The sequence below is a fragment of the Cherax quadricarinatus genome, chromosome 3, assembly GCF_038502225.1.
Source record: "Cherax quadricarinatus isolate ZL_2023a chromosome 3, ASM3850222v1, whole genome shotgun sequence".
Taxonomy (NCBI): domain Eukaryota; kingdom Metazoa; phylum Arthropoda; class Malacostraca; order Decapoda; family Parastacidae; genus Cherax; species Cherax quadricarinatus.
Genome location: NC_091294.1, coordinates 69,988,044 through 70,001,993, shown reverse-complemented (window position 1 = coordinate 70,001,993; position 13,950 = coordinate 69,988,044). Strand labels below are relative to the sequence as shown.

Here is a 13,950-nt window from a genome sequence, read left to right as displayed (position 1 = left end):
ACTACCTCCAACCGTCTCCTCGCTGCTGCATTTACCACCCAAGCTTCACACCCATATAAGAGTGTTGGTACTACTATACTTTCATACATTCCCTTCTTTGCCTCCATAGATAACGTTTTTTGACTCCACATATACCTCAACGCACCACTCACCTTTTTTCCCTCATCAATTCTATGATTAACCTCATCCTTCATAAATCCATCTGCCGACATGTCAACTCCCAAGTATCTGAAAACATTCACTTCTTCCATACTCCTCCTCCCCAATTTGATATCCAATTTTTCTTTATCTAAATCATTTGACACCCTCATCACCTTACTCTTTTCTATGTTCACTTTCAGCTTTCTACCTTTACACACATTCCCAAACTCATCCACTAACCTTTGCAATTTTTCTTTAGAATCTCCCATAAGCACAGTATCATCAGCAAAAAGTAACTGTGTCAATTCCCATTTTGAATTTGATTCCCCATAATTTAAGGGGGGAGGCGGGCAATTTTCCGCGCGCGCTCACCGAAAAATCGAAAAAATATGGAAATTGAGTTATATATACTGAAAAATAGCTCAACTCTTTGGCAACACAATGGTACCAGAATGAATGTTCTACGACGTTTCTACAAGAAATTATAGTCATTTATATCAGGTATGGTGACGGCGATGTTGGTACCGAGTCTGCTCACGGCCTATATATTTTTTGGAGTTATTTTCTTGTTTTTTATCGCCTTTTCTTGCATTATTCTTTCTAATATAATAACTGACTATTTGGCATCATAAAACAGTAGGTGGAGCTTATCGGCAGACTTAGTGACTACCGGGAACCAGACGGGAACGCTCAGCAGTGTTCCTGCTCCCGAGGTGCCAGCCAGGAATCACCCATTATTTCGCTTATATCAGCTTATATATCAACTCTACGGCTTATTTGTCTATCAGAATTGATCTAATATGATATAATAAACACTCTAAATAACATACAAACATGTTATATACTCTAGACTGAATAAAATAGGCCATAATATGGCCCAGAGATTATCGGGAATATTTCGATATAAAAGTGTAACTGGTCACCCTGTCGTCTCTGAGTAAGAGAAAACGGTGTTTAGAGGCTAACTGCACTAGAACATCAGTTTACTAAGAAATACACCCAAACAAACGCGATTTTCGCGAAAAATTTTTTTTTTTTTTTTTGAGACGGGGGCCGGCCGGCGTTCCCGGCCGATATCTCGGAAGTAACTTATTCACCTATAATTTGATGTGGGTCCTTTATTACTTAATTAAATGGAATAATATTCACAGATATTGTAGAATAATGATTTCTCTTATTTTGACCGTAGAATTTTTGGAAATATTCCAAATACTTCGGGAGTTATGTGGGAGTAAAGGGCAGATTTTTTTGCCATATTCCAGATACTAACAAACTTTATTTTTTTGTGAAATAACGATAAGGTATTTAGAGGGAAATCTTACGGTCCGAATTAGTATTAGCATTGTTCTCTCGGCACCAAGTGTCCAAACCACCTTACGTAGCCGCATATAAGAGTTACATCAACATCAAGGGCATTTTCAGTAAATCAGTCTTTTCTCAGTTGTTGTTTGAGGTATATTTTTTATAAATATTTTCAAGAAAGAGTGAGAACACTTTGTCTTGTGCACCAAAACTGGAGAAAATCGGACGGTAAATAAACGAGTTACGAAATTTGCCCTGTAGCCCCCTTAATCCCACCCCTCTCCCAAACACCCTAGCATTTACTTCCTTTACAACCCCATCTATAAATATATTAAACAACCATGGTGACATTACACATCCCTGTCTAAGACCTACTTTTACCGGGAAGTAGTCTCCCTCTCTTCTACACACCCTAACCTGAGCCTCACTATCCTCATAAAAACTCTTTACAGCATTTAATAACTTACCACCTATTCCATATACTTGCAACATCTGCCACATTGCTCCTCTATCCACTCTATCATATGCCTTTTCTAAATCCATAAATGCAATAAAAACTTCCCTATCTTTATCTAAATACTGTTCACATATATGCTTCAATGTAAACACCTGATCTACACATCCCCTACCCACTCTGAAACCTCCTTGCTCATCCGCAATCCTACATTCTGTCTTACCTCTAATTCTTTCAATTATAACCCTACCGTACACTTTTCCTGGTATACTCAGTAAGCTTATTCCTCTATAATTTTTAGTCTCTTTTGTCCCCTTTCCCTTTATATAAAGGGACTATACATGCTCTCCGCCAATCCCTAGGTACCTTCCCCTCTTTCATACATTTATTAAACAAAAGTACCAACCACTCCAACACAATATCCCCCCCTGCTTTTAACATTTCTGTCATGATCCCATCAGTTCCAGCTGCTTTACCCCCTTTCATTTTACGTAATGTCTCACGTACCTCCCCCACACTTACATTCTGCTCTTCTTCACTCCTAAAAGATGGTATACCTCCCTGACCAGTGCATGAAATTACTGCCTCTGTTTCTTCCTTAACATTTAAAAGTTCCTCAAAATATTCTCGCCATCTACCCAATACCTCCATCTCCCCATCTACTAACTCCCCTACTCTGTTTTTAACTGACAAATCCATATTTTCCCTAGGCTTTCTTAACTTGTTTAACTCACTCCAAAATTTTTTCTTATTTTCATTAAAATTTCTTGACAGTGCCTCTCCCACTCTATCATCTGCTCTCCTTTTGCACTCTCTCACCACTCTCTTTACCTTTCTTTTACTCTCCATGTACTCTGCTCTTCTTATAACACTTCTGCTTTGTAAAAACCTCTCATAAGCTACCTTTTTCTCTTTTATCACACCCTTTACTTCATCATTCCACCAATCACTCCTCTTTCCTCTTGCCCCCACCCTCCTATAACCACAAACTTCTGCCCCACATTCTAATACTGCATTTTTAAAACTATTCCAACCCTCTTCAACCCCCCCACTACTCATCTTTGCACTAGCCCACCTTTCTGCCAATAGTCGCTTATATCTCACCCGAACTTCCTGCTCCCTTAGTTTATACACTTTCACCTCCCTCTTACTTGTTGTTCCCACCTTCCTCTTTTCCCATCTACCTCTTACTCTAACTGTAGCTACAACTAAATAATGATCCGATATATCAGTTGCCCCTCTATAAACATGTACATCCTGGAGCCTACCCATCAACCTTTTATCCACCAATACATAATCTAATAAACTACTTTCATTACGTGCTACATCATACCTTGTATATTTATTTATCCTCTTTTTCATAAAATATGTATTACTTATTACCAAATCTTTTTCTACACATAGCTCAATTAAAGGCTCCCCATTTACATTTACCCCTGGCACCCCAAATTTGCCTACTACTCCCTCCATAACATTTTTACCCACTTTAGCATTGAAATCTCCAACCACCATTACTCTCACACTTGATTCAAAACTCCCCACGCATTCACTCAACATTTCCCAAAATCTCTCTCTCCTCTACACTTCTCTCTTCTCCAGGTGCATACACGCTTATTATAACCCACTTTTCACATCCAATCTTTATTTTACTCCACATAATCCTTGAATTAATACATTTATAGTCCCTCTTTTCCTGCCATAGCTTATCCTTCAACATTATTGCTACTCCTTCTTTAGCTCTAACTCTATTTGAAACCCCTGACCTAATCCCATTTATTCCTCTCCACTGAAACTCTCCCACCCCCTTCAGCTTTGTTTCACTTAAAGCCAGGACATCCAGCTTCTTCTCATTCATAACATCCACAATCATCTCTTTCTTATCATCTGCACAACATCCATGCACATTCAGACTTCCCACTTTGACAATTTTCTTCTTCTTATTCTTTTTAGTAATCTTTACAGGAAAAGGGGTTACTAGCCCATTGTTCCCGGCATTTTAGTTGACTTTTACAACACGCATGGCTTACGGAGGAAAGATTCTTATTCCACTTCCCCATTGTTATATGTAGTACATTATTATTATATGTATATGTATTATTATTATACATATTATATTATTATTATTTTTTTTTTTTCAACAAGTCGGCCATCTCCCACCGAGGCAAGGTGACCCAAAGAGAAAGAAAATCCCCAAAAAGAAAATACTTTCATCATCATTCAACACTTTCACCTCACTCACACATAATCACTGTTTTTGCAGAGGTGCCCAGAATACTACAGTTTAGAAGTATATATGTATAAAAATACACAATATATTTCTCCAAACTGCCAATATCCCAAACCCCTCCTTTAGAGCACAGGCATTGTACTTCCCATTTCCAGGACTCAAGTCCGGTTATATAAAATAACCGGTTTCCCTGAATCCCTTCACTAAATGTTACCCTGCTCACACTCCAACAGATCGTCAGGGTATGGTAGGGTTATTATTGAAAGAATTAGAGGTAAGACAGAATGTAGGATTGCAGATGAGCAAAGGAGGTTTTAGAGTGAGTAGGGGATGTGTAGATCAAGTGTTTACATTGAAGCATATATATATATTTTTTTTTTTTAATAAGTCGGCCGTCTCCCACCGAGGCAGGGTGACCCAAAAAGAAAGAAAATCCCCAAAAAGAAAATACTTTCATCATCATTCAACACTTTCACCACACTCACACATAATCACTGTTTTTGCAGAGGTGCTCAGAACACGAGTATAGAAGCATATACGTATAAAGATACACAACATATCCCTCCAGACTGCTAATATCTCGAAACCCCTCCTTTAGAGTGCAGGCATTGTACTTCCCATTTCCAGGACTCAAGTCCGGCTATATAAAAATAACCGGTTTCCCTGAATCCCTTCACTAAATATTACCTTGCTCACTCTCCAACAGATCGTCAGGTCCCAAATGCCATTCGTCTCCATTCACTCCTATCGAACACACTTATGCATGCCTGCTGGAAGTCCAAGCCCCTCACCCACAAAACCTCCCTGACCCCTTCCTTCCAACCTTTTCGAGGACGACCCCCTACCCTGCCTTCCTTCCCCTACAGATTTAAATGCTCTCCATGTCATTCTACTTTGATCCATTCTCTCTAAATGACCAAACCACCTCAACAACCCCTTCTCAGCCCTCTGACTAATACTTTTATTAACTCTACACCTTCTCCTAATTTCCACACTCCGAATTTTCTGCATAATATTTACACCACACATTGCCCTTAGACAGGACATCTCCACTGCCTCCAACCGCCTCCTCGCTACTGCATTCACAACCCAAGCTTCACACCCATATAAGAGTGTTGGTACTACTATATTTTCATACATTTCCTTCTTTGCCTCCATAGATAATGTTTTTTGTCTCCACATATACCTCAACGCACCACTCACCTTTTTTCCCTCATCAGTTTTATGATTAATCTCATCGTTCATAAATCCATCCGCTGACACATCAACTCCCAAGTACGTATCTGAAAAACATTCACTTCTTCCATACTCCTCCATACTCCATATATATGAACAGTATTTAGATAAAGGTAGAGAAGTTTTCATTGCATTTATGGATTTAGAAAAGGCATTTGATAGAGTGGATAGGGGAACAATGTGGCAGATGTTGCAAGCATATGGAATAGGTAGTAAGTTACTAAATGCTGTAAAGAGTTTTTATGAGTATAGTGAGGCTCAGGTTAGGGTGTGTAGAAGAGAGGGAGACTACTTCCCGGTAAAAGTAGGTCTTAGACAGGGTTGTGTAATGTCATCATGGTTGTTTAATATATTTATAGATGGGGTTGTAAAAGAAGTAAATGCTAGGGTTTTGGGGAGAGAGGTGGGATTAAATTATGGGGAATCAAATTCAAAATGGGAATTGACAGTTACTTTTTGTTAGCGTTATTGTGCTTATGGAAGAGACTAAAGAAAAACTCTTTTTGGGTCACCCTGCCTCGGTGGGAGACAGCTGACTTGCTAAAAAAAAAAAAAAAAAATATACATAGTTGTCATGCTGATGTAGGTGGGTTGTGCGTTTTATAAAAATTGTCCCTTTCAACACTGAGACATTTATCGTGATGTAACTGCACTTCTCTTCAGGGAATAGATACGTGACTGTATTTGAAGACGTTTTGCCATCCAGTGGAAGATGAGGTGATCAGTCCCTTATCCTGGAAGCAAAGCCAGTGTTCAGCACTAAAGTGTTGAACACTGGCTTCTGTGCTGACAGACCGATTACCTCATCTTCCGATGTTTTATGTACAGGAGGGCCCCACTTATACGGCAGGTTAGGTTCCAGGCTACCGCCGTAAAGCGGAAATCGCCGTAAAGTGGAACACCCTTTTTTTCCACTTATAAATGCATACAAACACTAGATAACAAGTTTACACTAACATATATTAAGTTAGCAATAGAACCAGGCATCAAAAAACAATAAAAAGGTACAATACACACATAGTGCACTCATTACTTACCTTAAAATATTTATAGTCTTAATCTAGGGTGAGACAAGTAGTATTTATTGTAAGAAATCAAGTGTGGTATGTATTGTAATAGCCACCAGGCCACCCCACCCACACATACTATTCTATGATATTTAAGCATCCCAGAGCGATAAAATGTATATACAGTTCACTCATTACTTACCTTAAAATATTTGTAGTCTTAATGTAGGGTCAGGAGTAAGTAAATGAGATAAAACGAATAAATGAGAGAGAGAAAGAATGAGTACATGAGAGGTAACAGGCGCAGAGTTATGTAAACAAACCAGGCTCCCACATCTTATATTTATGTTTATTTATTCTATTGTGGGGTGTATTTATCATCTTTTTATGTTATGTATCGTGTTTATTATATAATTTTGAAAAAAATATCATGGCTGGATTAATGAAAATGTGTATATTACCGCAATATACGACATTTAATGAGACTCGGTGAGTATTGTTATTATCACCACTTGTGCAAGTCGTCTGCTACCACATCTCACATTTTTTTTTTTTTTTTTTTTTTTTTTTTATTATTATCACACCGGCCGATTCCCACCAAGGCAGGGTGGCCCGAAAAAGAAAAACTTTCACCATCATTCACTCCATCACTGTCTTGCCAGAAGGGTGCTTTACACTACAGTTTTTAAACTGCAACATTAACACCCCTCCTTCAGAGTGCAGGCACTGTACTTCCCATCTCCAGGACTCAAGTCCGGCCTGCCGGTTTCCCTGAATCCCTTCATAAATGTTACTTTGCTCACACTCCAACAGCACGTCAAGTATTAAAAACCATTTGTCTCCATTCACTCCTATCAAACACGCTCACGCATGCCTGCTGGAAGTCCAAGCCCCTCGCACACAAAACCTCCTTTACCCCCTCCCTCCAACCCTTCCTAGGCCGACCCCTACCCCGCCTTCCTTCCACTACAGACTGATACACTCTTGAAGTCATTCTGTTTCGCTCCATTCTCTCTACATGTCCGAACCACCTCAACAACCCTTCCTCAGCCCTCTGGACAACAGTTTTGGTAATCCCGCACCTCCTCCTAACTTCCAAACTACGAATTCTCTGCATTATATTCACACCACACATTGCCCTCAGACATGACATCTCCACTGCCTCCAGCCTTCTCCTCGCTGCAACATTCATCACCCACGCTTCACACCCATATAAGAGCGTTGGTAAAACTATACTCTCATACATTCCCCTCTTTGCCTCCAAGGACAAAGTTCTTTGTCTCCACAGACTCCTAAGTGCACCACTCACTCTTTTTCCCTCATCAATTCTATGATTCACCTCATCTTTCATAGACCCATCCGCTGACACGTCCACTCCCAAATATCTGAATACGTTCACCTCCTCCATACTCTCTCCCTCCAATCTGATATTCAATCTTTCATCACCTAATCTTTTTGTTATCCTCATAACCTTACTCTTTCCTGTATTCACCTTTAATTTTCTTCTTTTGCACACCCTACCAAATTCATCCACCAATCTCTGCAACTTCTCTTCAGAATCTCCCAAGAGCACAGTGTCATCAGCAAAGAGCAGCTGTGACAACTCCCACTTTGTGTGTGATTCTTTATCTTTTAACTCCACGCCTCTTGCCAAGACCCTCGCATTTACTTCTCTTACAACCCCATCTATAAATATATTAAACAACCACGGTGACATCACACATCCTTGTCTAAGGCCTACTTTTACTGGGAAAAAATTTCCCTCTTTCCTACATACTCTAACTTGAGCCTCACTATCCTCGTAAAAACTCTTCACTGCTTTCAGTAACCTACCTCCTACACCATACACTTGCAACATCTGCCACATTGCCCCCCTATCCACCCTGTCATACGCCTTTTCCAAATCCATAAATGCCACAAAGACCTCTTTAGCCTTATCTAAATACTGTTCACTTATATGTTTCACTGTAAACACCTGGTCCACACACCCCCTACCTTTCCTAAAGCCTCCTTGTTCATCTGCTATCCTATTCTCCGTCTTACTCTTAATTCTTTCAATTATAACTCTACCATACACTTTACCAGGTACACTCAACAGACTTATCCCCCTATAATTTTTGCACTCTCTTTTATCCCCTTTGCCTTTATACAAAGGAACTATGCATGCTCTCTGCCAATCCCTAGGTACCTTACCCTCTTCCATACATTTATTAAATAATTGCACCAACCACTCCAAAACTATATCCCCACCTGCTTTTAACATTTCTATCTTTATCCCATCAATCCCGGCTGCCTTACCCCCTTTCATTTTACCTACTGCCTCACGAACTTCCCCCACACTCACAACTGGCTCTTCCTCACTCCTACAAGATGTTATTCCTCCTTGCCCTATACACGAAATCACAGCTTTATTTATTCTACTGTGGGGTGTATTTATCTTATTTATATGTTATGCATCGTGTTTATTATATAATTTTGAAAAAAATATCATGGATGGATTAATGAAAATGTGTATATTAACGTAATATACGACATTTAAATGACTCGATGTATGTAAGTTTATTTAGGTACAGGTATACATAAGTATAATTATCAGAGTATATATAAAATATGAAATAACTTTTAAAAACATTTGAAATTTTGGAGTTTCCAGACAAAATGGAGAGACTTAGTGCTTACTGAGCTCATGGAGAATGTAAACAAACAGGGTGGGGCACGGTGACCGTATTAGAAAGTCAGGTGGGGGGAGCCGTATAGTGAGTTTTGGTCATAATTTGAAATGTCCGTATTAGCGGAACGCCGTAAAGTGAAACGCCGTAAAGCGGGGCCTTCCTGTATATTATTTTGCAAGACTGAGACATTAATTACATCATCTACTGTCTTTAAAAGCCACTGGTTGATGAGACATCTTCAAATAAAGATACCCAAGTGTTGCATAGGGTCCAGTTCCTCATGTTGTTAGTATTGAAGTGCAGTATCAGCACCCCTGTGGCAAGACAGTGATGGAATGAATGATGGTGAAAGCGTCTTCTTTTTTAGGTCACCCTGCCTCGGTGGGAGATGGCCGGTGTGTGAAAAAAAACTCTTGTGTGTTATTGAAACCTCTTTGTTCTCTTGAATGGAATATAAATTCTCTATTTTATTTCATTTTTTTTTTCTTGCAGAAGAAAGCAAGCCTGAGCCTACTTAACAAGAAGTAGATATACGTCTCCAGTCATCTGTGATTTCTAGTGCTCAGCAAAGTTGTGTGTAAAATGAAGGATAGATCTCAGTAATGGCGTACTGTAAGCATTGGTCAGTGACATGTTAGCCTTTACGGTGACAGTCTTATAAAGATATATTCATCAGGTTATTGTAATTTTTTAGCTTTATGAATTGTATGTTTATATTTTACATTTTAAATGAATTGAACTCCTACAATTGCTGTGTATCAGCTATGATCAGGCTAAATGAGTGCCTTGGTATTCATCTTTTGTTTCTCATAGCCTAGCAAAGTGATAAGGTTAAGGTGGTGGCTTAGCTTGGTTACTGTGACTCAGAGCTTTAATATGAAAAGATTTATGTGGATCATAAGAGGTGATAATGTTGTGTGCAGTGCAGGCAGGTAACAGTGTTTGATCTTGTGTTGGATGGCAGGTATTGCTAACAAGTGTTGCAGAGAAAGACACCACACCCAACCTTTTATTATACTGTTTCACTCTGGGTATAGCTTTATTGAGTCATGTCTTAACAAAACTCCACCCAGAACAAAATATAATATATAATGAGGGTTTTGGTGTGCAGCAAGTGTCTTTGTTATACACTCTTGTGTTATCAACTGCTGCAGCTTCAATATAATACATTTCTGAAGGATCTGCCTTCCTCGCTAATTTACTGTTAAAAGTTGTAAGTTAGATCACTTTTGTGTACAGATGTATAATTGTATATAAGATACATGCTAGTTATACTTAAGGTACTTTTTTATTGTTATCTTTTATAGTGTAGTATGCCTGACAATTGAGTTCTTTTTATTATAAAACTAACTTTAAAATGAATGCCTTTGTAAGATTTATGTATGTTGTGAGTAATCGGTGAATTGATGAATAGTGAGTGAGAGCAGAGTGTGGTATATCAAACAAAGTATTTATGAAAATTTGTAATATTTTTTATACAGTCTTTAAATTTTTTTTTTACTCAATATCTTCCTTATTCTCAATGGACAAAATGTCTCCTGTGAAGTACAAGTTGTACAGTAGATGGGTATTTGCATGAACCAAGTCAAATATCGTTATCTGTAACCTTTACAGAATTTACTCATGTCAGCTGTAATTTGACTTGCTGATGAAATGTTTTATCTTCAACATATTACTTATTCAGAGCCTTTTATTAATATATGGTCAAGGCCATAGGCTCTTAATAATTTTAGATTTTTATGTCGGCCAATTAAAATACAGCTTTACATGCTCAAAATGGACCTTTTGTTCTTTAGACTAGACCTTGATTCTTAACTCATTATTTTGGCTTGGTCTAATAGCATATCCATGGTCTTACTTTTAAATTCTGCTGGAATGAAATAACCCTAGGATTACAGTGGTTTGCATAATTAAGCAAGTTAATTTTTAGGTTTAGGTACCTCATATGCTTTACCTAACAATAAAGTGTTTGTCCTCAGTGATGCCATGGCATGATTAATAGCTTTTAAATACTACACCTTCAATAAAAGTTCTCCTTGTCAAAGTTTTGCCTTGGGATAGCATAGCTCAAGGATGGTGCTTCAGACAACTGTCCAGTCAACTGTAATTCTTTTCAACATTTACTGAGAGGAGGTAATAATTCAATCTCCAGTTGTCAAGCTTGTTCTGTTCAAGTTATCAGTTCATGCCAATACATACACAAGGGTAATTCCTTCATGAGCAGGTTAAAATTAGGTTTGTGTGAATGTTACTGGAGTGGCTGCATGTGTGTATGATTTTGTTGGGGGAAAGGGGTGCGTATTTTTCTTTTGCGACTACGGTACCTGTTTGTAGTTAAAGAAACAGCTATGCTGGTGTTGTCTTGTCTTCAGTGTTTAATTCATCATATAATTGTTCATAATTTCCAGCAGTTGTAGCTCTTAATAGCTCCTCTTATAACCCAGTCTCTTGTTCAAGCATTCTGGGGAGGAAAACTTTGTAGTATCTTTTTACCTTCAAGGTAGGTGTCTTCAAGCCAGTGAGGGGCTCTTGATCTAAGGAACTGGACTTATCTTTCCCTTAGATCAAACCCATTCTATGAGCCCTTTGAGTTAGTGCTTCCTCCCGGATTAAAATTAAAGATATTATCTTTCTGATATAGTTTTGTTATCACTTTACAGGTGTAGCCTCTGGTTCTCTTCCTTTCTGTTGGTGATACTAAGAAATCTTTATCTAGCTTTTTGTTTTGTTAAAGCTGTGATTATAAAGTCTCTTTAAACAGTGATTGGATATTTAGGTTTATCAGCCAATCCTAATATACAGTATATATTTATATTTGATTTTTTACCTCTGGGAGCCATTTTATAGCTCATTAGAATTTTTTGTTTTATCCCTGTTTTTTTAGGTATGGACACCATGTTACTGCATATTCTAATTTTAACCTAACAACTTTATATATAATTTCTCCATCCATGCATGTCATAAGAGGTGACTAACATGCTGGGAGCAAGGGGCTGGTAACCCCTTCTGTACACATTACTAAAGTTAAAAAGACGAATTTTTGTTTTCCTTTTTGGGCCACCCTGCCTCGGTAGGATACAGTCGGTTTGTTGAAAGAAAGAAAGAAGAATGTCTCCAGCCATATATCTGAAGACTTTGAAAGTTGTTAGTGAAGTGACTATTTATATATTATTATAATGAGACTCCGTCTGTCTGATGTATTTTTTATTTTAACACCACATTTTTCATGCGGCCTGTTATTGCCTTCTTCCGTTTTTATTACATGGCAATTATCTACGTTCAACTCCACCTTATATTTATACTCAATTTGCTCAATTTATCCAGGTTTTAATTTATGGATTTACAGTAATTTTTATTATTTTGTAGTCTTTGCAAACATTCATTAACATAATTTTTATTAATGGAGTAACCACTGATTTTTGTGGCAGTCCACTGTTTGCCTTTCTCCAACTGGACATTTTACCTCTTATAAGTTTGTATTTTTCTTAAAAGCAGAAAACCTCTCATTCTTTATAATAGTTCTTAATTGTATTCATACCATATGTTGTAGTTTTTACATTATTCCTCCTCGAGGAATTTATTTGAAACCTTGTTAAATTTAATTTCTTCATCCATTTCTTTCTTTTAAATAAATATTTAATGCTACAGGCACAGTAGTTTAACCCTTAAACTGTGCAAGACTTGTATACTCGTATATTTATATACATTGTGGACAATGTATATGAGTAAGAATTATTGTAGGTCTCAAATTTGCTGTTAGCTGCTATTTTATATCATCTTAATTATTTGGGTGGCCTACCACCTTGTCCCACAAAGAAAAAAAAAATACAGGACCAGGCTTATGCACGCAGTACCTCATGAATAATAAATGACTCTGTGCACATGTGAGCAAGATGTGTTACATGCCATTCTGCATGTATGTAATTGTTTGTCTGTTTGTATTTAGGCACATATGGACACATGAGTACATTTCAGTGTATATACAAGGTGTTATCAAAAAGTTCCTGGACTGCTAAAAAAAAAAAAAATACTAAATCATCTAGTTGAAGTTGTCTCCCAGGAAGTACTCTCCTTGGGAAGCAATATAGTGATCCCAGCACCTCTGCCACTTCTCCAAACATTTCTGGAACACACACTTTCCTAATGGTGTCTGCTTGAATCTCCTTCACATTGTCAAAACACTGCACCTTGAGTGCCATATTTATTTTTGGGAAGAGAAAAGTGTCTCAGAGGGGCTACATCTAAGGTGTGACCAGAAAACTATGGTCTTTCTGGTCTTGAGTCAGCAAGGGTGCACAAATTTTGCAGCCACTTGCCTCATGTTCAAATTTTCTGTCAGAATGCTTTGACAAGACCCATAAGAAATTCCCACAGTATTTGCAGTGTCCTGGATGCTCTGATGATGATCCTTGTGAATAGCATCCCTCACTTTTTCAGTGTTGGTGTCTGTTTTTGATGTTGGAGGATCAGAGCATTCATCATCCTCAATTGGCATTCATCTTGCTTTCAATCAAGAAATCCATTCAGAACACTGTGGCCAACACATTGCTTCATTACCAAATGCTTGCCAAAGCATTTTGAGTTTCATTGGCTATTTTACTGAGCTTGAAAGAGAATTCACACGCACAAGCTGTTCTTTTAAAGGTTCTATTCTCTTATTCAAAAAACTGCAGCAACTCACTGAAAACACAGCAAAAAATGCCCATCTAACCTCAGCAGAATGCCTGACCACACTACCTTACAAACGAGTGTACTGCGCTGCATGATCTATGCCGCTGCCATATTTCACCCAGGAAGAGTGTGAAAATTTGTATTCAGGAAGTTTTTGATAGTGCCTCATACATTTTTAACCCCGTATAACCCAAGAAATTCAAACATTGCAACTTATTTCCATGTTTTGAGAAGTAAAAA

The 13,950-nt window shown here is 38.0% G+C and overlaps 1 protein-coding gene across 7 annotated transcripts in view; it reads left to right on the top strand.

Annotated features, from left to right (window-relative positions):
* LOC128705515 (uncharacterized) overlaps positions 1-13,126 on the top strand; it is a 246,038-nt gene extending 232,912 nt beyond the window's left edge. For all 7 annotated transcript variants that reach the window (XM_070092288.1, XM_053800705.2, XM_053800711.2 and 4 more), the window contains one exon: positions 9,532-13,126. In XM_070092288.1, coding sequence (XP_069948389.1) covers positions 9,532-9,557 — 26 coding nt within the window. In that variant the 3' untranslated portion in view covers positions 9,558-13,126. The remainder of the gene's footprint in view (positions 1-9,531) is intronic.
* Positions 13,127-13,950: the final 824 nt, after the last annotated feature.